The sequence below is a fragment of the Lepidochelys kempii genome, chromosome 10 (assembly GCF_965140285.1).
Source record: "Lepidochelys kempii isolate rLepKem1 chromosome 10, rLepKem1.hap1, whole genome shotgun sequence".
NCBI classification, from domain to species: Eukaryota; Metazoa; Chordata; order Testudines; family Cheloniidae; genus Lepidochelys; species Lepidochelys kempii.
The window spans coordinates 62,364,686-62,390,632 of NC_136389.1; the positions used below are offsets into that span (position 1 = coordinate 62,364,686).

General features: G+C 39.2%; 1 protein-coding gene across 5 annotated transcripts in view; it reads left to right on the top strand.

The window, feature by feature from the left end:
- Positions 1-25,947, top strand: part of MYO5A (myosin VA) — a 218,794-nt gene that overhangs the window by 90,049 nt on the left and 102,798 nt on the right. For all 5 annotated transcript variants that reach the window (XM_073303845.2, XM_073303846.2, XM_073303848.2 and 2 more), the window contains 3 exons: positions 1,656-1,766; positions 3,174-3,345; positions 17,768-17,912. In XM_073303845.2, coding sequence (XP_073159946.1) covers positions 1,656-1,766; positions 3,174-3,345; positions 17,768-17,912 — 428 coding nt within the window. The remainder of the gene's footprint in view (positions 1-1,655; positions 1,767-3,173; positions 3,346-17,767; positions 17,913-25,947) is intronic.

Consider the following 25,947-nt stretch of genomic DNA (forward strand, 5'->3'; position numbering starts at 1 on the left):
CCCAACTCCCTGCCCCCCACGCCCCAAACTCTGCTGCGGGGGGTGGGGGGCTGGCCTGAGACTTCCCCAGCAGCGGCCGGTATGACTGATGCAGGGGCTGCCTGAGCTGCCCCTGTGCCAGGCACACCGGCCACTGCAGAAGTCGTGGAGGTCACGAAAAGTCACAGAATGCGTGACTGCCGTGACAAATTTGCAGCCTTAATTATAGGGACAAGTTCAGTGCTATAGAGTAATCAGGATTGCTTATAAGCTAGGCTCCTTTAAACAACATGCTTTTTACTAAAAGCTAAATGCAAGGTCATACACCTAGGCACAAAGAATCAGACCACTGTCTATCATGCTGACCACTATTGTCTCATTGGAACAATTCACCAAGGGATGTGGTTGATTCTCCATCCCTTGAAGTTTTAAAATCAAGATTGGATGTCTTTCTAAAAATAGGCTCTAGCTCAACCACAAGGTATGGGCTTGTTGCAAGAATTACTGAGGGAAATTATTTGTCTTGTGTCCTGCAGGAGGCCAGACTTAGATGATCATAATGGTGCCTTCTGGCATTAAAGCCTTTGAAAAAGATAATATGGGTAACCAAACCTCCTGCTAGGAAGGCTCTTTCTATCAAGTACACTACTGAACAAGGTGTATTATTGGCTTTTTTGTCATCCTCTGAGCCATTTCATGTTGTGCAATATTGGAGCTAAGAAACGGGAATGGTCTGACCTGGTGGGGAAGCTTGTATGATCCAAAGCTAAGTATAAACCCTGAGAATCACTGGTACAATTAATTGTCAGTTAGAAGTGGATGAACCAGAAGGTTATCAGTCTGTGACTCAATTATTTGAAAAAGTTGCAGCTTCTTCTTTACACTTTTAGTGATACTAATTAAATGCTATGGTTGGAATTGTCCCCTCACTGATGCACACCTGAAAGGAGTAGTCATTGTGTGGCTCACATCTGATTTTGATCTCTTCTACGGGAGCAGGAGGAAAACTGTTACGTTTGGGACATGCAGTATTTTTAAAGTCTGAAAGACAGAGTATTAACATAGATTAAAGTCCATTCATTCTTGTTTAGAGGAGAGCATTCTTTTAATACTTTTGAGATCATCTGTTTTAAATTAGCTAACAAATGCAGTAGCAACAAAGGAAAATGGGTAGTGGCTTTTAAAGCTGTAGCTTATGTTACTCAGCTAGAATTTACCAGACAGATACAGATGAGTATTTTACAAATAGTACACTTTTGCTATATTCTAGTCTTATTCCTAGTTGCATACAGTACTTGCTGAAATTGTCCAACTCACAAATTGTTTGAATTAAATCTATTAGAAAATAAATTCTTGGTTTTTAAAAACATATTTATCTTGTCTGGATTTTCAGAATTGAGCTTATATCTTGCTGAAGTTATTTTTTATTGGAAATGAAGGCTTTGATGTCCTTTGTGAATAGGAAATAAAATTCAGTTTGTATGTATGTCTTTCTCAGTAGATTAGAACAGCCATTATATTAATGATAAACATTTTAGTTTATGGTGATAGCCATTATTTGAAGGTTCAGATGTTGTCCAAATATATAGGAATAAGGCTTTTGGTGCTGTGTGTGTTAATTTCATTATAAATCATGAGAAATCACTGATCTTTTGCTTGTTGATTTTGTATTGCAGTATGCCAGGGTTTGGATCCCTGATCCAGAGGAAGTCTGGAAGTCAGCAGAACTTCTCAAAGATTACAAAGAAGGAGATAAAGTCATCCAGCTTCGACTCGAAGAGGGAAAGGTAAGGTTACATGTTTGTCGTTAGGCCTACAGCCCTTGATATTGGCTGCAGGCCATTGTATACTAGTATGAAAGGTCAAATTTTCAAAATGAGGCCATATTAACATATGTGCAGTCATTTGGGCTCGTAGTCTTTGAGCCCTTGTACATGACAGGAATTATATAAGTGAAATGCACAACATTTATTCTCACTTGATTTTTTTACACTCCACCTGTCCTATTCTTCCCTCATATTTTATTGTATCTTAATCTTCTGCTAATTCTGTAACTGAAGTCATCATCTTATTTGACATCCCAGTTAGCTGCTGTAGAGATGCTATCACAAGAAGAGAGGAAACATTCTACATATAGAAATTATGATTTCTAGGAGCTCTTATCTTTCTATTAAACATCAGATTATTTTTGTTAAAGAAATTTAAATGTATTGAAGAGGGATGTTTCATCTAAGATACAGTGGCCAATACACCATAGTAAGATCTGCTTTTAGAAATTGAACGTCTACAGAAATTGTTTGTTTTAATTTGTCTTCCCTACACAAACAATATAGATCTGGCTTGCATAAAGATGCCTACAGTAGTTAAATAACATTAAAAGAATATAGAAATAGAATTGTATCTAAATAGGATGTTTTTCAGTATTTTTTCTAAATGTCATATGATCCTTCAAGACTTTCATATAACAATATAGATGAAAACTGAAAACTACCTTCCCAATTTGGAAGGACTCAGAAATTTCCACTTGCTCTTTCTGAAGCTGCTGCTCACTTGCATGTCACACTTGCAGAATGGGGTTGCATATGTCAATAAAATCAAATTGCATTACAAAAAGGTATCATTGTCAGGAAGGTTAGTGTACTGTTAGAGTTATAGCTTGTATGTCTCTTTGTATATAGCGAGAACTCTGTATTTGTATATATTTTTAAAAAAATTGGATTTAAATATTCTTGTTAGTGTTGCTGTCCCAGCATTCTCACATTGTATTACTGTATGACAATAAGATAGTCAAACTGACTGAAGCAAAGTAAACTATTTTCTCAGTCCATTCTGCGTGAAAGGAAAAAAATAAACAGCATAAATTATTAAAAATTAAATTGGATTTTTAAAATTAGTGTAGTTTTAGTTAAATCTAAATTGGTGTTAGCAACAAGGTAAAATATTTTATTTTAAAAAGTTAACCTTTAAGGTCCTGCTATGTGTAAGAAATCCTAGTTGGATATTTTCAGTTAAGTTACTGGAGGAAGCATTACAAGCAGAAGGCAACACGTAGGAATGCACAAGACAAGTTAAACTCATTCAGGGAATGATTACTAAAGGAAAAATGGTTGGTGAGACAAAGTGGATGGATAAGCCAAAGATGGAAAATATTAAAATACTTCTTTTCATGTAATATGTGTGTATTTAATTTTCAGGATTTAGAATATTGCCTTGATCCAAAGACCAAGGAACTGCCTCCCTTACGAAACCCTGACATACTTGTTGGTGAAAATGATCTCACAGCACTCAGTTATCTCCATGAACCTGCTGTTCTACACAACCTCAAAGTTCGCTTTATAGATTCAAAACTCATTTATACCTATTGCGGTAAGCACATAACCCGTTTCCTTTATACTATTGCAAGGGACCAATAAAAATAAAAATATTGAAATTGCCATGGGTAGGAAAAAAGAAGGTTGATTATTGATAGGTCTCTGATTTTAAATAAAGTCCTGTTTTCATTAATTATGAGGCACTTTGGGGATCCTTTAGTAAGAAAGGCCTGTGTAGATACAACACATTACTACCTACCTCAGGTGGCCCTGCAACTATGAAGATTCAGAGTAAATCTGCTTCATTTTTATGTGCTTCTAGCTTCCCAAAGGGCTCTGTTTAAAATGGCTGTTCAGAATGCTCACCTTGAGTCATGGGGATTCTTGAATGAACATTGTGTCCCTTACACATGCTTACCTAAGTATGTATATTGGCTGGAGGAGAGCTTTGAAAAATGTAAATGTATCTTTGGAAATGTGTCAGACTAAGTTTATAAAGCCTTTTGTTTGCTGGACTTACTCTTTCACAGTATGGCTAACTTGGTATTGTGCTTGCATTGAGGATTCCAATTACCCTTCCTTTGTACCATTTTCATTCAGTTGAACTGCAGGAATGAGATTATAGCAACTACAGAGAGCGTATGTGCCAGTGTTTGTGTGTTCATAACTGTGCTGTTTGTTAGTGGTAAAGAACATTTAACTCATAGCAGCGTAGATTTGTGATCATACAATATCTGGAAGTATAATTGGCCATAATTAAGGCTAAGATTTTTTCACGTGTATTTTTAGTAAAAGCCATGAACAGGTCACGGGCAGTAAACAAAAATTCACACAGCTGTGACTTTACTAAAAATAACCGGAGACAGGGCTAGGTAGCGAGGAGGAATGGAGTCCCATGGGGTGGGGACTGAGGGTACTGACATGCCAAGCCCCCCGCAATGGCAGGGGGTACAGCCCTGACTCCAGTGGCCACAGCAGGGGTCACAGCCGCAGGGGGGGACATAGCCCTTGCTCAGAGCTGGCCCAGCTGTGGGAAAGGTGTGTGTGACCTGACTGCAGCCTCCACCAAGCCTCGGCTGCAGGGAGGGGGTGGGCACACGGCCCTGGGAAGCTGCAAGAGGGGTGCGCGGCCCCAGCTGCAACCTCCAGCAAAAGCCTTAGGGCTGGGGCGTGCGGCCCTGGCTGCAGCCCCTGGAGGAAGCGTGGGACTGTGGCGGCAGGGTCCTGATCTCAGCGAGCCCCAGTTGCAGGGCAGGGGTGCGCAGTCCCACCTCCTCCTGAAGCCCTAGAAGTCATGGAGGTCCGGCAAAGTCACAGAATCCTTGCCTGCCATGACCTTCATGACTAAATCGTAGTCTTAGCCATAATTTGTTCAATCAACCAAAACTGGAAGCATTTACTATAATGATGACTTCATCATAATTGCGGTTGAGTGATAAATTTTAAAGGAACATTGTGAAGTAGCTTAGGCCAAAAATTTAGATTTCACGCAGTGGGTTTTTTAATTCCAAATCCTGGTATTTATTGAAAATATGTTGCTAAGTCTTAATATAACATTTCAATTAAAACAATTTCATGTTCATTTTTAGATATTTCCTTGTATTTTGTTTTTTAAACATCATGCTAGTGCATGAGAAACGGAAAGTTAAACTAGCTAGCCTGTTTAGACTGCTCAAGGTGAGTAAAATATAAAAAGCGAATTGCATAATTGGTGGGAAGTTAACCAGCTTATGAAAATTCCCGTTAATAGTTGCTGTTAGTAATACAAATCAGGGATATTTCTCCCAAAATATGTGCCGGATTTTCCTGTCATGTAAATCGGTCTGGCTCCAGTGTAGTTAGGTCAATTAATTCTAGTTGTGAATTTGTGCCATGATTTTTACCCATACTGTTTTCCTTTAACTTTTTAATGGACCATTTTAACTTATTTCATTTTTTAATTTAGACTAGTCCATTTTTCTAAGGACAGCCCCAATTTGTTTTGCGCAGAATTCCCAGAGCCTAGGTAGCCATCATGAATTACCATCGTTTGAGTCTGCTGCTTGCAGTTGGATTTTGTCACTGGGTCGCACTTTGCACTGCTTTAGTATAAATTAGGCTGGGCTGTCATTGAGGGAATCTTGTCACAGGGCAAGGGAGTCTGTGGGTATGGCTACACTACAAAATTAGGTCGATTTTATAGAAGTCGATCTTTAGAAAGTGATTTTATAGTCGATTGTGTATGTCCCCACTAAGCACATTAAGTCGGCGGAATGTGTCCTCAGTACCGTGGCTAGCATTGATTCACGGAGCAGTGCATTGTGGGTAGCTATCCCACAGGTCCCACAGTCTCTGCTGCCCATTAGAATTCTCGGTTAGGATCCCAATGCCGGATGGGGCAAAAACATTGTCGCGGGTGGTTTTGGGTACATGTCATCAGTCTCCCCTCCCTCCGTGAAAGCAATGGCAGACAATCGTATCACGCCTTTTTTCCTGGGTTACCTGTGCAGATGCCATAGCATGGCAAGCATGGAGCCCGCTCAGCTCACCGCTGCTGTTGTGAGCATTGTAAACACCTCGCGCATTATCCTGCAGTATATGCATACCTGGCTAAGAGACGCCAGCACGAGGACGATTGTGAGGAGGACATGGACACATATGTTCCTGAAAGCCGAGGATGTGGCAATTGGGACATCATGGTGGCAGTGGGGCTGGTTGATACAGTGGAATGCCGATTCTGGCCCTGAGATCACAAGCACAGATATCAGCAAATCTTACTGTGGTAGCTGATGTTTTGAAGGCATTTGCAACTTCCTTGGTGCAGTGCCAGTTGAAGACCTTGCTCTGTCCCTCTGTTGGTGCAGAATAGCCATACTTTGAATTTGATTTCAATTCCTAATGTCAATTTCTCACGGTGTCTATTACTGCTGTAGCTCCAGCCATGGTATCAGGAATGGTAGGATTAATGTAGACCTGCAGCCAGGATTTTAGTGATGCAGAGTACAGGCATTGAGACCGTGGTGCCCTGTCTACAGTAACTTGCTACCACTGATGGAACTACACCCAAGGATGGCGATGGAAATTTTTTGAAACAAAAAAGTTTAATGTAGATAAAACCTAATGGCTTGATCTTTCAAACACTTATCAGCAGGTACTGATTTCAGTGGGACTATGCCCACTAGTAAGTGTTCTCAGGATCAGGCTTTAAATTCCCTTGAATCTTACTGACTGTCTTGTGTTTGGGTTGTTTGCAACCCTCTATTTTGTTTGGTATCCATTTAGAAGCTTTAAAAAGGAATTTATTTTTATGCCAGGTTTTTTTTTACATTTGGCAAACATGCTGCTTTTATGTTTTTCCTAGTGTTGCTTCAATTGACTGTACACCAGGCCTCTGCTAATTTTCCCTAATGTCTGGAAGACATGTGGAAAATTACTAAATCTGACAAACCATTAAAGGGCATAAAATGTTTTACGAAAAGGCAAGTTTGCTGAAGTTTGAAGAAGCTCTTCAGCCTTCTAAAAAAGTCTCAGCTGATGAGGATTGTGCAATTTGCATGTTAGGTTTATTAGAAGCGTGTTGATCCAGGGTCTTTTGAAATCTTTAGGTTTCCAAGTGATCAAAGTGCGAACAAATGAGGTTTGATATGATAATTTTTGACATAATAGGACACCCAGAGCTGCGATCCAAGCTGTTATTGAGTCACTCTTTCTCCTTTACTCCATCACCACAGAATATTCTACATTATGGGAAATGTGAGCACGCACATAGTGTTTTAGGGCTTGTCTACAATTACAGAGCTGTAGTGTAATGAAGATGCTGCTTTCACCAACGGGAGAGCTTCTCCCATTGGTGTAGGTACTCCAGCTCCTTGAGAGGCACTACCTATGTTGACAGAAGAAGTCCTCCTGTCGACATAGCACTGTTTACACAGAGAGTTACATCAGTATAATAGGCGCCCACACCCCAGAGCAACCTAATTGTACCAACATAAGTTTGTAGTGTAGACCAGGACTTCGCGTAATAGCAAAAAAAAAAGGGCGGGGGGGGTGTCAATTGTTTGCTTGGTGAAATTCTTAGGAAAAAAACAGTAGTATATTTACTACTTTTTTTCCCACAGATATATCAAATAACTAACATGGTTACAGGGCTAGCTGCATCTTTGACCCCTCTCCGGTCTCTAAGTGCACCCCCTCAAATATTTGGCCTTTTGCCCTTACTTTTCTGGGGTGGGATCCTGCAAATGTCCCACTTTTAGCCTGGGCCCTGGGACATAGCACCCCTATGTTTCAACTGATTACTCAGCCAACCTGATGGGGGTTGTCACCTGCAAGTCTTCACTTTGGGATCTTGTGAGCAATGATTAATATAGATGACCAGATAGCTTTCTCCAGACAAAGCATTGTTTATGTCAGTGGTTCTCAACCAGAGGTATGTGAACCGCTGGGGGTATGGCAGATGTTTTCCAGGCGGTACATCAGTTCTTCTAGATATTTGCCTAGTTTTACAATAGGCAACATAAAAAGCACTAGCAAAGTCAGTAAAAACTAAAATTTCATACAGTGACTTGTTTATATTGCTCTGTATATTATACACTGAAATGCAAGTACAATATTTATATTCCAATTGATTTATTTGATAATTATATGGTATAAATGAGAAAGGAAGCAATTTTTTCAGTAATAGTGTCCTGTGACACTTTTATATTTTTATGTCTGATTTTGTAAGCAAGTAGTTTTGTAGTGAGGTGAAACTTGGGGGTATGCAAGATAAATCAGACACCTGAAAGAGGTACGGTTGTCTGGAAAGGTTGAGAGCCAATGGTTTCTGTATTGCAGTAGGAACAAAGCATAACAAGAGAGAAAATCAAAGATATTAAAACAGAAGGCCTATAGATATGTTTCCTAGGGTATATCCAGGGCTGCCCCTAGACATTGTGGTGCCCTACACAGCCCCCTGCTGCAGTCTCCTGGGATGTAGCTCAGTGGAAGGGGTGGAGTGGGGGGGGTGGGACTAGGGCAGAGGTGGGGAAGGGGTGGAGTGGGGGCGGGGCTGGGGCAGAGCAAGGGTGGGAAGAGGCAGGGCGGGACAGGGGCTATGGGGAAGGGATGGAGTGGGCGTGGGGTGGGAGCGGAGGCAGCTTTCCTGGCCGGCTTAACTGGCCGGAGGATCAGGCTTTCCGCTAGAACAGCATGCAGCCACATAGGGACACCAGGAAATTTGGGGCAGTTTGGTGCCCCAAATTTCCTGGTGCCCTACGCAGCTGCGTAGTTTGCGTCTGGGTAAGGATGGCCCTAGGTATCTCTACACTGCAAGTAGACACCCGCTGCTGGACTGTGTCAGCTGACTTGGGTTCGGGGTAAGAGGCTGTTAACTGTGGTGTAGACGTTTGGGGCTTGGGCTGACCACACCCGAATGTCTACACCACAATTATACACCCCATTAGTGTGAGCCAGAGTCAGCTGGCATGGGTCAGCCACAAATTTTTAATTACAGTGTAGATGTACCCCTAGAGGCCTGCTATGCCTTAGGCAGGTCTGTCTTCACTCCCTTCCTTGACCTCTGTGGTCTGTGAGAACCACTTCTCATCAATGATTCTCAACAACCACTCTCTCTCTCTCTCTCGGGAATGTCACTTTTAACCCCTCAGAAGCCCTTTGTCTCTTGTTCCCAGTTCTGTGTTGACAGACCTAGGAGGTTGGAGGTGGTACATCAAAGCAAATGGGTCTAGTATTGTCCCTGAAATGTGACTAAATAGGTGGCTATCTGAAGCTATTGCCCTCTTTCCCGCTTGGATGCAACCAGACCTTGCTTGAATTTGTCCCTTGTATTCATATGTTACTGTCTTCTTAAGTCAGAAAAATAGAATATGTAATGTTCATAAGTTATTATAGAACAGCACCAAGTCAGTCATAGGGAAGCCAAGTGAAATGGGTGTGCACTTACAGAACTCAGTTTGCATGTGAAAACCATATGCAGTTACAGTAGAATCTCAGAGTTACAAACACCTCAGGAATGGAGGTTGTTCATAACTCTGAAATGCTCGTAACTCTGAACAAAACGTTAGGGTTGTTCTTTCAAACAACATTGACTTAATACAGCTTTGAAACTTTACTATGCAGAAGAAAAATGCTGCTTTTAACCATCTTAATTTAAATGAAAATGGGGCAGAAACAGTTTCCTTACCTTGTCAAATCTTTTTTTTAACTTTCCTTTTTTTTTTAAGTAGTTTGTTTAACACACTACTGTACTGTACAGTATTTGCTTTTGTTTTTGTGTTTGTTGCCTGATTGTGTACTTCCAGTTCCAAATGAGGTATGTGGTTGACCGGTCAGTTCATAACCCTGGTGTTCATAACTCTGAGGTTCTACTGTACTTTATTTGTATATTCAAACATCAGAATTTGGGCTTTGTCTACACTACAGAACCTGTGTCGGTATAGCTATGTTGGCATAGCCCGCTAGTGTAGCTGCAGTGTACACTGAGAGAAGGAGTGTTCTGCTGGTATAGGAACGCCGCCTTCCTGAACCACCTCTTCTGTCAGCATAGCTGTATCAACAGTGGGTTTTTTGTGAGCATAGCTATGTCATTAGGAGATGTGGGTTTCTTTCAGACCCCTGACCGAGCTAGCTGTCCTGGTATATACGTTTTTAGTGTAAACCAGGCTCCAGAAACATATTTGTTGAATTTACATTTTGCATGTTGGCCTTTGAAAAATTGACTCTTTAGTCACCTACTGTACACCCTAGAATGATATAAAGGTAGGTCAAATGAAGACTGAACAGGATTAATTTTCACTTTGATATAATCTTAAATCATTTTAAATTAAAGAAGGCTTGATAATTTTAGTGCAGTAATTGACCTGAGATCTGGAGGTAATTTGTTCAGCTCTGTTCATTATTTCTTCAAATCTGTTCAAATCTGAACAAAGATTTGTGAATGTTAAAAGGGAAAAGTGCATCTCCGTTATTCTAAGAACCTTCTGATAGCCATGTTTAAAGTTCAGTGAACCTTGCTGCTTATGTAACGGATGTATAAAATACTGCCCATTATGCAGTACAATGCGCCTAGATTTAGATAAATATCTAGCCATTTGTAGATTGATGACCACCCTCAAGATGAAAGAATTGGAGCTCTTTAGTTTTCGTGTATACAGGAAGAATCATATTAGCAACTGAGGGGTGCAAATTTAATATAATAAAAGAAAATGAAATGTTACCATGACCCTTGCATTAGTAGATTTATGTATTTCTTAAGGAAAATCCAGTGCAATTAAGATGGGTGTGACACAAAGTAGTAATTTTTGATAATATTTTTATGAAGCCTACATCTGCCTCAGTTTGTCCTATATTTTGCATTGCTACCCAGTGTGGGGTAGGGGGTGGGAAGGATTAAGTTTGCTCTCGGGGCAGACTAAGAGATGTAGGTGTGTGTGTCACCTCCCTGTCTGGATGGAATGAAGAATCTTCAAGGAACTGGTTAAAACTCACCCAGATCAACATGGAGGTCCAGAGAGACAATACAAGCACCAATGACTCATGGATTTCCCCACCTCTCAGCAGGGAAGCTGACTAGAAACCCTCAACTCAAGATCAAAGGACTTGAAGGTGTGTGGTCAGGGAGTAAAATGTGGGTTCTGGAACAAGTCTGGGCTCTCTCCCCACAGAATTGACTAAGGAAGTCAGAGAGAAAGCCAGAGAGCCTGAAAATGAAGTTCACTACAGTTCGGCTGGTGAATTGCTCTGGAATGACCAGGGTAGACTGTACTTAAACTTTAATGTTTCTATGCTAACCTAAGGATGTTCTATGCTGTGTTCCCCTTGACTAATAAATCCTACTGTTTTGAAAATGCTGCTGGAATGTCACTGTAAATACTTGTTGAGGTGCATTAATCCCTGAAGTCTCTACCAGTAGTCTGTCTCAGTTGGACTTGCAGGACAGAGCTCATGGTGTGAAGCGGGAGCACTAAAGTCCCAGAGGTTCAGTCTCAAGAGGCGGTGAAGCCCTGTGGCCTACCTTAAAGGAAGAGTGACACCCCTTGGAGTCTGGCACACTGAAGGGGTTCCCTCAAGAGACTGATCCAAGTTAAGGAAGTAGCACCGATGCTGTGGGTATGGATGGAACCAAAAAAGTTCCATAGAAATTATTCTTAAAACCAGTAAAATTTATTAGTGAATTATGTCCTGCTATGGTATTTTATAGGTTGGCTTAAAAATTCTGTAGAAAGTGTATATAATTCTTTATTCAATTCTCTAGGGCTTTTCCATGAGGGATATTATTTGTCTTCTGAATCTATTCTGAAATGAAGTAATTTAGTATATTAAAGTCTGGACATTTGGCTTTGTTTTAGCTCAATGAGATTATTTTTGCCAGCATAGCCCAAAGCTGGATGGGATTGTTTTGAAGTTGCATAAAATCTGTGGTGTCTCATTGATTTGTTCCACGAGTCTGAGTAGTTTTAAGAAATTTTTTCTATGTTTATCACTGTTGAAGGCAAACTCCTCTCTAAGATGTCTAACAGATGTCTGAAACTAGGGAAGGAAGATATCTAGTATATTTCAAGTTGCAAAAAACTATTCCTGTTTGTTGCTAGATATGTAATTGTGTTTCTCAAAGTAAAAAATTATTAGTCATTTCAAATCATAACTATAAACTTAGACAATTTATATGAAGTTCAGTGCATTATTATGTATTTCTTAGCAGTTGTATAAATTGATGGGAACAACAGCCACATGATTTATTAATCTCTGAAATGAGCAGAGAATCTAATTGCTCATTTAGCTGTGGGAATCCAGTGACAAAGCATTGCTAGTGAAGAGAGTGACTGTGTCCCAAAATGTTTCTACGGCTTGAGTCAGTTGTTAGGCTGAGAGTCTTTATACTTGAGGCAGCGTAAGGATGCTTATGTTTGATTATTGCTTAATAAGTGCAAGGGGTATAAATAGTCTGTGGAGTCACTTGTATAGGAAGTTTAAAAATGGATCAATGACTATAAGTAGTTGGGTCCTCCATTGCAGCCATTTTATATATGGAGTTTTTCTTTGGGAAACTGTTAATAGCAGCCGAGTGTGTAAATGTAAGAGTAAGAGGCAAGAGTAAGAAGGAAAGGACAGAAATTCTCAAGGAATACTAAAGGAATACATCTCTGGAAGAAGTGAGAAGGAAGGAGACTCAACAAAGACCATTTATTGTAGCCATTTTTTGTATGATAAATTTTCTTAGGGAACAACATGTTTTACTTAAATCTGATGTGAAAAACATTACCCTCATCCAGTTCTTTTGAGAAATCCTCAGAAGGGTAAAGCTTTTTATTAGGGCTGTCGATTAATCACAGTGAACTCACGCAATTAACGCAAAAAAATTAATCATGATTAATCGCAGTTTTAATCGCACTGTTAAGCAATAGAATACCAATTGAAATTTATTAAATATTTTGGATGTTTTTCTACATTTTCATATATATTCTGTGTTGTAATTGAAATCAAAGTGTATATTATTTTTATCATAAATATTTGCACTGTAAAAATGATAAACAAAAGAAATAATATTTTTCAATTCACTTCATACAAATACTGTAGTATAATCTCTTTGTGGTGAAAGTGCCCTCAAAAATAAATATAAAGTGAGCACTATACACTTTGTATTCTGTGTTGTAATTGAAATCAATATATTTGAAAATGTAGAAAACATCCAAAAATATTTAAATAGTAGTCTATTATTGTTTAACACTCTGATTAATCATGATTAATTTTTTTTAATCCATTGACAGCCCTACTTTTTTTTTTTCCTGTGTAGGAAAATATAAAGTCAAAAGGTTACCTTGGACTAGGATCAGCTAAAATAGCTTCAGCCCTTGGCGTTTTTGTTTGTTAGCACTAATAATTTATTGATTCAGATTAGAAATTGGAATTTTTTTTTCTGTACTGAAACAGACCTGTACTATTGTTTGTTTGTAAGTCTCTTTGCCAGTTCCACCAATGCCAGTGTCAATGAGATATTGAGGCTAACATGCTTGTACCATTACTCCCCCATGTCTCTTCACAGTGTTGTAATCACTGTGCTTTCCTGCAGTTTGCAAGAGGTGGCAAACAGCCTCCTATTAGACAAGCAAGATATTTCTGAGGGCAGTTTATGGGAAGTGCTTCAGTAGCTAACAAGCAGCTGACACCCTTCTTCTCCAATACTGGAGAAGAATATTGGAGCTCATCCATATTGGAGCTCATCCATCATCAGTGAGACATGAGTTTGCTCCTAAGAACATAAGAATGGCCATCCTGCATCAGACCAATGCTCCATCTAGCCCAGTGTCCTGTCTTTGACAGTGGCCAGTGCCAGATGCTTCAGAGGGAATGAACAGAACTGGGCAATTACTGAGAGATCCGTTTTCTGTCTTCCAGTCCCAGCTTTTGGCAGTCAGAGGTTTAGGGACACCCAGAGAACGGGGTTGCGTCCCTGACCACCTTGGCTAATAGCTATTGATGGACCTATCCTCCATGAACTTATCTAATTCTTTTTTTGAACCCAGTTACACTTTTGGCCTTCACAACATCCCCTGCAATAAATTCTGTTCTGTGAAGGGGTAAATAACACTTCCTTATTCACATTCTCCACACCATATGATTTTATAGACCTCTCTCATGGCACCCCTTAGTCATCTCTTTTCTAAACTGAATAGTCCCAGTCTTTTCAATCTCTCCTCGTATGAAAGCTGTTCCATACCCCTAATAATTTTGTTGCCCTTTTCTGTACCTTTTCCAATTCAAATCTATCTTTTTTGAGATGGGGCAACCAGAACTAAACGCAGTATTCAAAATGTGGACTTTCCATGGATTTATGTAGTGGCACTATGATATTTTCTGTCTTATTATCTATCCCTTTCCTAATGGTTCCTAACATTTTGTTAGCTTTTATGACTGCTGCTGCCTGTTGAGTGGATGTTTTCAGAGAACTATCCAGAATGACCCCAAGATCTTTCTTGAATAGTAACAGCTAATTTAGACCCATCATTTTGTGTATATAGTTGGGATTATGTTTTTCCAATGCTCATTACTGCGCATTTATCAACATTAAATTTCTTCTGCCATTTTGTTGCCAAGTCACTCTGTTTTGTGAGATCTCTTGTCACTCTTCACAGTCTGCCTTGGACTTAACTATCTTGAATAATTTTGTATTGTCTACAAAATTTGCCACCTCTCTGTTTCTCCCTTTTTCAAGGTCATTTATGAATATGTTGAACAGCACTGGTCCCAGTACAGTTCCTTGGGGGACACGACTGTTTGTCTCTCCACTGTGAAAACTACCATTTATTCCTATCCTTTTCCCCCTATCTTTTAACCAGTTACTGATCCATGGGAGGACCTTCCCTCTTGTCCCATGACTGTCAGCTTTGCTTAAGAGCCTTTGGTGAGGGACCTTGTAAAGGCCTTCTGAAAGTCCAAGTATACTATGTCCCCTAGATCACCTTTGTCCACAAGCTTGTTGACAACCTTAAAGAATTCTAATAGATTGGAGGCACGATTTCCATTTACAAAAGCCATGTTGACTCTTCCCCAATGCATCATGTTCATCTGTGTGTCTGATAATACTATTCTTTATTATAGTTTCAACCTAGTTGCCTGGTACTGAAATTAGGTTTACTGACCTGTAATTGCCAGGATCAACTCTGGAGCCTGTTTTTAAAAAAATGGTGTTATATTAGTTAACCTCCAGTTATCTGGTACAGAGGTGGATTTAAGTAATAAGTTACCTACCCTAGTTGTTAGTTCTGCAATTTCATATTTGAGTTCCTTCAGAACTCTTGGGTAAATGCTATCTGGTCCTGGTGATGTATTAGTTTAATTTATCAGTTTGTTCTATAACCTCCTTTATTGACACCTCAATCAAGGATGGTTCCTCAGATTTGTTACCTAAAAAGAATGGCTCAGGTATGGGAATCTCCCTCACATCCTCTGCAGAGAAGTCTGATGCAAAGAATTCATTTAGCTTATCCACAATGGCCTTGTATTCCTTGAGTGCACCTTTACCACTTCCATTGTCCAGTGGTGCCACTGATTGATTGATTGTCTGGCTTCCTGCTTCTGATGTACTTAAAAAAAATTGCTATTAGGTTTTCAGTCTTTTGCTAGTTGCTCTTCATATTCTTTTTTGATCTGCCTAATTATATTTTTACCCTTGACTTGCCAGAGTTTCTGTTTCTTTCTATCTCCCTCAGTAGGATTTGACTTCCAATTTTTAAAGGATGCCTTTTTGTCTCTAACCACCTCTTTTAGTCTGTTGTTTAGCCATGGTGGCATTTTTTTGGTTCTCTTGCTGTTTTTTTTAATTTGGGTTACACATTTCATTTGAGTTTCTATTATGGTAGTTTTAAAAAGTTTCCATGTAGGTATTTCACTCTTTGGCTGTTCCTTTTAATTTCCAGCTAACTAACTTCCTCATTTTTGTGTCGTTCCCCTTTTTTTGAAGTTAAATGCTACTGTGGTGGGTTCCTTTGGTATTTTTCCCTTTACAAGGATGTTACATTTAATAACATTATGCTCACTATTACTGAGCAGTTCAGCTATATTAATTTCTTGCATCAGATCCTGGTCCCAGCCTCTTCATTGTGCAACTAGCTTAACTGTAGTCTTATTTATTTTTAATTTTGTGTGGGTGAATCTGGCTTTGCTGAGACGCCTAGAATGGTCTGGGCAGGCATTGTTCATCCTTCTGCACAAAGATCTGCCAGTGCACCTTAATCCTGATTTGTAGCACCTCGACTGTTCCATTCCTGTGCTCCTACCCAGCTCTGCCAGTGTACCTTGATACTGGTCTGTAACACCTCTGCTATTACATTTCTGGGCTTCAGTCAAACTCAGACTACAAATTGTTTGGTACATCTGTGATGGGGACTAGAATATGATCCAGTTATTTCCTTCTAACTAACTTTTTATTAGCTGCTCATATTTTCAGTTGCAGGATTTATAAAATTGGCACCTAAAAAAATTCCCTTAACTTGCAGGTGGGTAGGTGTGCATGTGTTCATTCTTGACTCCTCATTAAATCATAAGGGCTTCGCATCTTTTTTTAAAAAAAATAATAGCGACTTTAAGTTCAAGTCCCTGAGTAATCCCAGTGAAGTCATGGCTGATGGAAAAACACTGAGGTCTTTGTATCACAGATTACATAGTTATGTCTTGATGTATAACATGTAATATATTTAACGGAGCAGAAGAGAATCCTTCCAATCCTTTTCTGAAAAGTATTTGCTCATTAGAAAGCTTGTCTGTATTTTTATTTTGTTGTTTGCTTGATCTGTAAATATATGACATGATTTAGTCGTCTGTAAAACTGGGATGATATTTGGAGCAGCAGGTCCAGATTTCAGATGCCTTTTCTTTGCTATTCCAAGAAAAATGTTCCACCTACTTTATGTCTCAGTCATAATATTTAGGCCCGTTCAGTGTCTGAATTACAGACTTTTAGTGCTTTATTGAAAAAGTGAAGGTTGATTTCTGAGTATATTTAGATATGACACTGCTATAGAAATATCTGGTATGGGGGAATGAGGTAGATACCTTCATTCAAGTTGTCTTTCATAGAATGATCCCTGGTGTGCTTATTAGACGGCCACAGCTAGGGTTACAGATTCTTTCTGTCCACATGGCAACTGCTTCCCTACGTGGCAGTCGTGAGAGACTTGAAATGGGAGATATAGTAAGTTACAAATATTGGCCTGACTTTCAGCTTGGTCTGAAATAATTGTGGGAGTGTGTTATAGCACTTTTAAATGTCTAACTATTTGTTTTCAAAGTTCAGTCAGGAGGCTAGGTGTGCCAGCTCTATGCAGTACACGTACATTTATTTCTGAGCACTTGTTGGAGGCCACTATTCAAAATCCGGCCATTGTTTATTAGAAATATTTATACCAAATTTCTAATACTAGTTCTTTTATACTAAAAATTTATAATATTGGCATGTGATGCCATAACATCATGCACAAATGGTTGACATGTCTGACATCATTAAGCCATTATGGGAGAAGTGGGCATTATTTTATTTCAGAGCCTTTCTGTTAGATCCCAACAATTGTAACTGAGCAAATCAGAGGCCATGATTTATAATAAAAGATGGGAAGTACAGTCCTCACTGATCTTGTTACTGGATAGAGCTGGCCGTTCATCATCAGTCAATGTCAGGCTGACTTACTCTAAATTCAAGCAATATTTCATTCTTCAAACCCAAAACTTTAAAAATGGGGAAAGGGTAAAAGTCCTCCCTGGCAATTTTCTTACAAGCAAGAAAGTAAACTGTGTTCAAACTTTCAGGATTCAAATTTAGTACCTAATCCAAAACCCATCAAAATATTGTCTTTCCATTTACTTCAGTGGGCTTTGGATCAGGTCTTTATTCTCCTCCAAGCTAAACATTTAAGAAAGATTAAAACAACATACACCTGGCTTTTGACACTTTTACATTTCTAAGTCAGCCATTATTAATAGCTTTTGTTTCATTTCTTTTGTAGGTATCGTCTTGGTAGCCATAAATCCTTATGAGCAGCTACCTATCTATGGCGAAGATATCATCAATGCATACAGTGGTCAGAATATGGGGGATATGGATCCACACATCTTTGCTGTGGCTGAAGAAGCATATAAACAGATGGCCAGGTTTGTGAAAAAACAACCTTTGAATTCTGTGTTTCCCATAGGAATGAGGTCTTAAGTTCCCAGTCAGTGGGCTTGATTTTGCTTTTATTTGTACTTAGTAGATGGTGTTAAGTCTGTTTGTTCCACTGTTTTATTAAATTTCAAAGCTAAAACCCATGAAATTAGCAAAACAATAAAAACAATCTTTTGTCTCTTACAGACAGTACTCATTTGATAGGTAATGAGAAGGATCCATTGGAACTGTTCCGAATTTAGGTTTAAAATTTGATCAGATCTGTAAGGGACAATGTTGTTTCAGACTGATAAGTAATAGAGGGCTATTTTTGGACCACTAACTATTTTTAAGGAACAAATAATTGTGCTTTAAGAATGCAAATATTTTACAGTATTTACGTATAATCCCAACAGAAAAGATAGTTAATCTATGGGTAATCTTAACAATACCCAGACTTTGGAGAACTGTCTCTTACCCATATCAGTGAAGCCAGAGCTGTACAATTTGGGTTTGGAAAATAACTCAGCATCCAGTATTTTAAGGGGCAAAAGAAAATTACATAGAGAGTGTCTGAAGGGTACAGATACGTGAAATTAAAATACTGTAATGATGCCACTACTGCAAGACAGTGAATTCTTACTTTAAGTGTTCTTTGAAAATGGATTGTTCAACCTAGGAAAGTGGACTGTGAAATCCAGCCTGTCTCTCTCAAGGTCATGCCAACCTGACAATTTGAAATATTTCAGTTTTTTGAAAGGGTGTGTACAGTTCATGTACAGTTAACAAAATTGATCCTCATGTCCTATTGTTATGGATAGAAGTTTTTTACATCCTTGTCCTTCAAGACATATAGCCAGTAAACAAGATGGCTGAGTTTTTCATTGTGGTGTGGCAATTATGCAGTACCCTCTGAGAATGGAGCAGAGCGCAGATGGGGTGAAAGTGATGAGATGGACACCTTAGTTTAACTGCATGCTCAGTTAAGAATGTGTAAGGGAAAAGGAGAGAATAATATGCTTAAAGGGCAGAAGCCCGGTGAGTCCTCTATGTGAAACACTGAGTTGCATGTTGACCACATAATACACCCATTTCAAAAGAATAGTAGAGCATGGTGTAGTAAGTGTTGATGTAGCATGTTCATAGACTGCTACTGTCTTGAAATACCTGACATAAAGACTGCTATGTATACCTTGCATACATGTACATGCTTTTTCACAGCAGTCTTTATGTCGGGAATTTCAAGACAGTAGCAGTCTATGAGTGAGCTACATAAGGTACCCAACATCTAGATTGCTATGTGTATTTCAAGAACTTGACTTGGAATCTACACTCCACCTCCAAGCATCCCAAGGACGAAGAGGGGAACAAAGAACCAAAGAACAAAATAATGCCAAGCTGTCACGGATGTACCATCTGCTGATTAAACATCACTTCAAACGAGGGAACAGTGATTGAATGTCACTTCAAACGTAAAAGCAGCGTGATGAAGCAAATTCCATAGACTGGTATAGGAGTGAATTCCTATAAAAACAGAACCTAAAAACTGAGAACTTTGAGTCTGGTTCTGCAACCATCCTCAAGGAGCATCAGATAATATAACATTGCCCGCATTCTCCACCAATTATGTTATACCAATAAAATAAAAACCAGGAGGATCTTATTAAAGGGGATAAGGCAAAATGCCACATTTATTGTGAATACAGGACGAATCAGAGTAAGCAATCAGTTATAGCTATAACATTTCATTCACTCACACACACCATACACACACAAGTTCTGCAAAGTTGTTATAGTTACCAGCCTACGGGTTGCTCGTGCCAAGTCACTGGCCAGGTAGCCTAGACACAAGGGTGGAGCCGAGTCTTGTCAGATGCACATCTGTTGCTCCTGGAGGGTGGTTGGAGAACCAGACTCAAAGTTCTCAGTTTTTAGGTTCTGTTTTTATAGGACTTCACTCCTATACCAGTCTATGGAATCTGCTTCATTACGTTGCTTTTATGTTCGAAGTGATAATCAATCACTGTTCCCACGTTTGAAGTAATGTTTAATCAGCAGATAGTACGTCTATGACAGCTCAGTGTTATTTTGTTCTTTGGTTCTTCATTCCCCTCTTTGCCCTTGGGATGCTTGGGGGTGGAGTGTAGATTCCGGTTTGCCCTCGGGGTCACCCGGTCATTTCACTCCATACATTCTTCAGCCATGTGATATTGGGATTGTAATTCTCAAGCCGGCATTTCTAATCTTTTATCACCCGTTCAAGCCAAACATACATTTGCATTCACCCTCTATTTCACTTTAAAATATTTCTTATTACATGTCTATTTTATTACCTATCCTTCCTTTAACATAGCCCTTCCACAACTACTGGGGTATGCCAGGCCTCAATAGATCTGTCCATACTACTCGCTACACAGGAAAAGAAAACAAGCAAGATAAAGAGTACCAAGGGTGAGAGCCAACAAAACTTATTGTTGTGTTCTGGAGGACAGTTGTTTTTACAAAGTTCTTATCACTTCTTAGAACAGACTCTTTGTCTAGGGATGTGCTGGTACAATTAGCACCAACCTTGTAAATTTTACAAAGAGGCATTTATTTCAATTAGTGCAGCCTTGGTGTCTTAGCTGGGAAACATATCTCTTTCTAATGTTCAGGCTCAGCCTAGGGCCTGGATTTAAATTTTAATCCAACACAGCAGTCTGTATGTCGGGTATTTCAAGACAGTAGCAGGCTATGAGTGAGCTACATAAGGTACCTGACATCTGGATTGCTAGGTATATTTGAAGAAGTTGGCTTCGACTAAAGAGGTGTGTATAGAATTTGGTGTGGATGAAATAGCAATCATATTTTCGCTTATAGCTGCTTCCATCTGGGGGACTCATTGCTTTACAGACATTAATGAATTAACCCTTGTAAATGGCTGTGAGGTGGTAATTTATTTCTGTTACGCAGAAGGGGAACTGAGACAAACAGGCAATAAGTGACTTGCCCAAGGTTACCCAGTCTATGGCAGTGTGACCTCCAGTCTTGTGCCTTAACCCAACACCATCCTTCCTCCAGCAATATTTCAGTAGTTCCAATTTCTCGAATAATAACTAATTTCTTTTAGAATGCGTTATGAGATGTTAACAGATGTGGAAATGATATTTTAAAATATTTAGCACTAATAAACTGAAATAATTTGTTTGTGTGCCTAGAGAATGTTATAACAAATTTATTCCTTTGTGAATTTATTTATAAAAGTTACTGTCATTTAAAGTGTAATTTAAGCATACGTTGGAATTATAGGTGAGTATTTCAGCACCCCATTCATTAAATAACTATACAGAATTTCTCTGCACTGAAGTAGTGAGCTACTTGTTTACATATTATGCCTATTCTTAAGTGCTTTTTTCCTTTCTCCATTTTGTACTACTTATCTTTTCTTCCGTTTGCCCTTGACTCTTTATTTAACATGCCTAATGTGTTGTCTCTTTATGTCCAAGTTCTTAGTCCCTTAGTATTATTAATTTTTTTTATGATGATGCATATTATCCTCCTCTTTGTGGCTTCTCTCTGGGCCATTACTGCTTTAATCTCACTTTTATTTGCATTCTTTAGCTATGGAGGCTAAAATCCATAATACATATTAAAATTGCAATTTGTCTGTTGGATTTTTTTAAAAAAATAGGTTAAGTCATCATAGGCTTTAAGGCCAGAAGGGACCATCATGACCATCTAGTCTGACATCCTGCACATTGCAGGCCATAGAACCTTACCCACCCACTCCTATAATAGATCCATAATCTCTGGCTGAGTTACTGAAATCCTCAAATCATGATTTAAAGACTTCAAGTTACAGAAAATGCACCATTTACACTACTTTAAACCTGCAGGTGACCCATGACCCATACTATAGAGGAAGATGCAAACCCCCAGAGTCCCTGCCAATATGATCCAGGGGAAAATTCCTTTCCGACCCCAAATATGGCAATCAATTAGACCCTGAATATGTGGGCAAGACCACCAGCCAGACACTTGGGAAAGAGTTCTCTGAAGTAACTCAGAGCTCTCCCATCTAGTGTTTCATCACTGGTCGTTGGAGATATTTGCTGCTCGCAATCACAGATCAGCTATATGCCATTATAGGCAGTATCCTCCATACCATCCCCTCCATAAACTTATCAAGTTCTGTCTTGAAGCCCTGCTCCCCTAGGAAGGCTGTTCCAGAACGTCTCTCATCTGATGGTTAGAAACCTTCATCTAATTTCAAGCCTAAACTTGCTGATGGCCAGTTTATATCCATTTGTTCTTGTTTCCTTAAAGATTTGATTATTTCATTCTTCATTAGTGATTAAATATTCATATGACTGCTATATTTAGGGCAATAATCTCAGTGTTTTATGGTAGGCCTTGTTGTATTCTCTTGGAAGGTCATGTTTTCCCATCATTTTTAATTCTTCCTGATACTATATATTTAAATGGTCTCTAGCATAACTAGTCATGATACTCTTTTATACCTGAAATTCAGTGGGCATATCTTAATATTTGCACCTTGGAGCTACTTTAATAATTTATATATTAATGTTTTTTTTGGTTTTGCCAACTTGATTATTTCCCCCCAATGTAGATGATAGATGAGAAAACTCTCTTTCATAATTAGATGACCTGTCTATGGTTTCCTGGAAGTGTGGACAGTTCCATTGAAAGTGGTTGGTTATAAGTTAACATTGACCATTAATTGTTTGCACTGTGCTTTGAAAAAGTAAGGTGCTAAGTAAATGCTGAATGTTAGTATTACTACAGTCCATAAGGCTCACTCCTAGCGTCAGTGGGCACTGACTGACATTCAGCAGCTCACAGCATCAGTTCATATAAAGCAACAAATCTAGGTATGTTTTAGATCAAGGGTGTCAATCTCACTTTGTAGAGAGTTCTGAATTTCAATTTTTATGATAGTCCATGAGCTGGTATATACATTTAAGACTCCTCCACAGTGGAGTTAACTGTTAAGCAGATGTTTTTGAAATGTCAAGGGTAGAACATGGCCTTTTGTTTCTTTTACTCCCCCATTTTCTTTTCTCTTGTTCCCTCTTTTCTGTCTGTGTCTTTTTTGCTTTCTGCATCTCCCTTCCTGCCACAGCTACCAGCTTCTCACTCTGACCGCTTCCCTACTCCACTGCTAAAATAAACAATGAAATAGTTAATGCTTACATTTAAAATGTCATTAGACTTCAGGGCTACCAACCCAGTGAAATTACTGGCAGGTGGGAAAATTCTATTCACACCTCTGCAGACTCAGACAAATGACACTGCATCATTCTACACTCAGTTCAGATTTGAAAGGTTGTTTTTGCAAAAATGAGGGCTAGATATTTCTGTTTAAAAAAAAACAACATCAAAAACCCTGAGATTCTGCAGAATCTGACTATGCCGTGCAGGTCACATAACTATCTCCTGTGGGACGGATCTGGCCAGTGCAGCGTGGTTGAGATCTCTGTTTTTACATCACTTTTGTGCATATGGGCCCAATCCTGTAAATCTCTACTTCCAAATAATTTCACTGGGATGGATTGTACCCTTCCTGCCCTGCCTCCAGTACACTCATGGAGGGGTCTTTGCCCAGATCTCCTCTTCCATGTGGAAAGGGGGTTCAGCTGCCTCTATGGCATTGATCCCACCCTCTCCCACCTTGATCTGGTAGAGCCCAGTCTGGGGGGTCTATCCTGGGGGAAGCCAAGAGAGGATCAAACAGGCTGAAAGAGAACATATCAGCTCCTTTCCAGCCTTCTGAATCTTATGCATAGCATCCTGGAGGCAGCTGTGGCCAGGAGAGTGTCTCTGTTAGAGCTACTCCAATGGAGTCACAATATCACGAAGCTCCACTGGTGGGAAAAAGCTGGTGCAGAGGCTCAGGCTCTCAACCCAGATGATCCAGGCATCCCACAGCTCCCTGGGATCTGCCAGATTTGGAGGGTGAGACACGTGACTGTTTTGCTGTGGGACAAACCATTCTCCTGACAGGGTGATGTTGGGGAATCTCAACAAATGATTCCTTGCAGAATTTTCTTTCTGTGGAACCCCACTCCGGGTTTTAATGTAGAAAGAGACAGTACGGCCCACTGACTTCTGTGGAGCTCCTCTTGTGACAACTTGCATGAATAATTCTTACTAAGGTGAATACATTTGCCTGATAGGTCCTTATACTGGTAATTTTACATTGGACAATGAGCATGAATTTTCCCTTGAGCCTTCTCTTTCTATTTCTATACGTTTTAGGTTTTATATCGTAACCATTGCCAGGTTGTGTGTGTGTGTGTGTGTGTCTTGCATGCTCTCTCTCTCTCATTCCTCATATGTCAAATGCTTCATCTGAACAAGTTTAAACAGATTTTGGCCAGACGTTTTAGTAAGATGTGCAATAGAAAAAGAAGCAAATGGCCGTTGACACACTCGTCTCTGTCTTGGAAACATAAATCACATAATTAGCATTTGGACCCTTGCATGTTTTGACCTCTTTTTTTGGAACTACAATGCTAAGTGGTGTAAGAGTCAGCATTTCCCAAATATTAACACAAGTTGTCTTATTTCAGTCTTACTCCTATAGAAAATAACTGTGGTAAATACGTGACATAAATTGGCAAACATTGATTTTTTTAATTGCAAATGCTGTACTTGCCCATGAAAGCAGTCCTCTAAGGAATTACAGTGCTGTATCTTCCAGGCTGGTTCTGTGTTGCCTTTTCTCTGAGTACAACCTACTGATACTCCAATTTACAAAATATTTCAGTAAAATAGTAAACCTTTTTTGGAGGCATTCCAAAATCAGCATAAGAAAGCTGTAACCCTCAACAGGTACAACTCCTCTTCCCTTTCCCTCTTTCTTTACTGTTTATGATGTCTGTGTCTGAAGAGAATATGGGGATGATTGTGAACTGCAATAACACGAGACTTATTATTTTCAGATTCCTATCAGTATAATATATAACTAGAGGTTTTACAAAAAGAAAAGGAGTACTTGTGGCACCTTAGAAACTAACCAATTTACTGGTTTTAGTTGACTCTATTCTTTTCTATACTGTGTAATGGGAGCACATTACATGTGTATATTTAGGATAATCACGGTGCATTCTCATCCAGGCTTAGAGTGGTTCCTGGATACTGTTGAAATCACCATTTTCAATTTAAATAAAAGAACTTGCCTGCTGGTTCTGTAGCAGAATCATGCAGAGGAGATTCAGTTGGAAATAGAATTACATAATGATGAGAACCCTATAAAACTCAACAAATCCCGGAGTCAAAAGGGACACTGCCAAATAATTTTGTATTAAAAATAATAATGATTTGACAGAACCTGAGGTGAATAGAATTTTTTTAAATTACATTGTTTTTAATGTCAGCTTCTCCTAAATACATCTAAATATATCTGTACCTTGGCAGTGTTGGAAAGTAGGCTGAGGAAAACTGAGTCAATTAATGTTTTTTGACTCTTTGAAATTTCACTTGTGCCAAAGTGCCAAAATTGTTTCACAGAATCTGCTTTTACCTTCAAAACATTGCACAGAGGTATCTTCGCAACCACCTTGGGAAATTTTGGCTCATGGACAGATAGCAGTGGGTATAAAAACATATGAACAATCACACACATTTGTAATGTATACACAAATATTCATCAGATTAGGTGGAGATGGAAATAGCACTTCATAGACTAAAGGAGGAGGAAAAGGCAGGATAGTCCAGTGGTTAGGGTGCTAGTCTGGGATGTGGGAGTTCACGGTTCAATTTCCTATTCCTCCACAGATCTTGTGTGTGACTTTGGGCAGTCAGTGTCTCTGTGCTCAGTTCCCAATTTGCAAAATGTGAGTAATAGGGAAGTGATATCTCATAGGGGTGTTGTGAGCATGAATATATTGAAGACTGCAAGGTGTTCTGATACTATGGTAATAGAGATCATATTAATACATAATCTGGATAGACAGGTATATGCAAGGAGATCTTTATCAAATATTTAAGGCTTCCCTTTAGTATATGTGCAGACATGTTTAGTAGCGGTAAGAAGTAAGA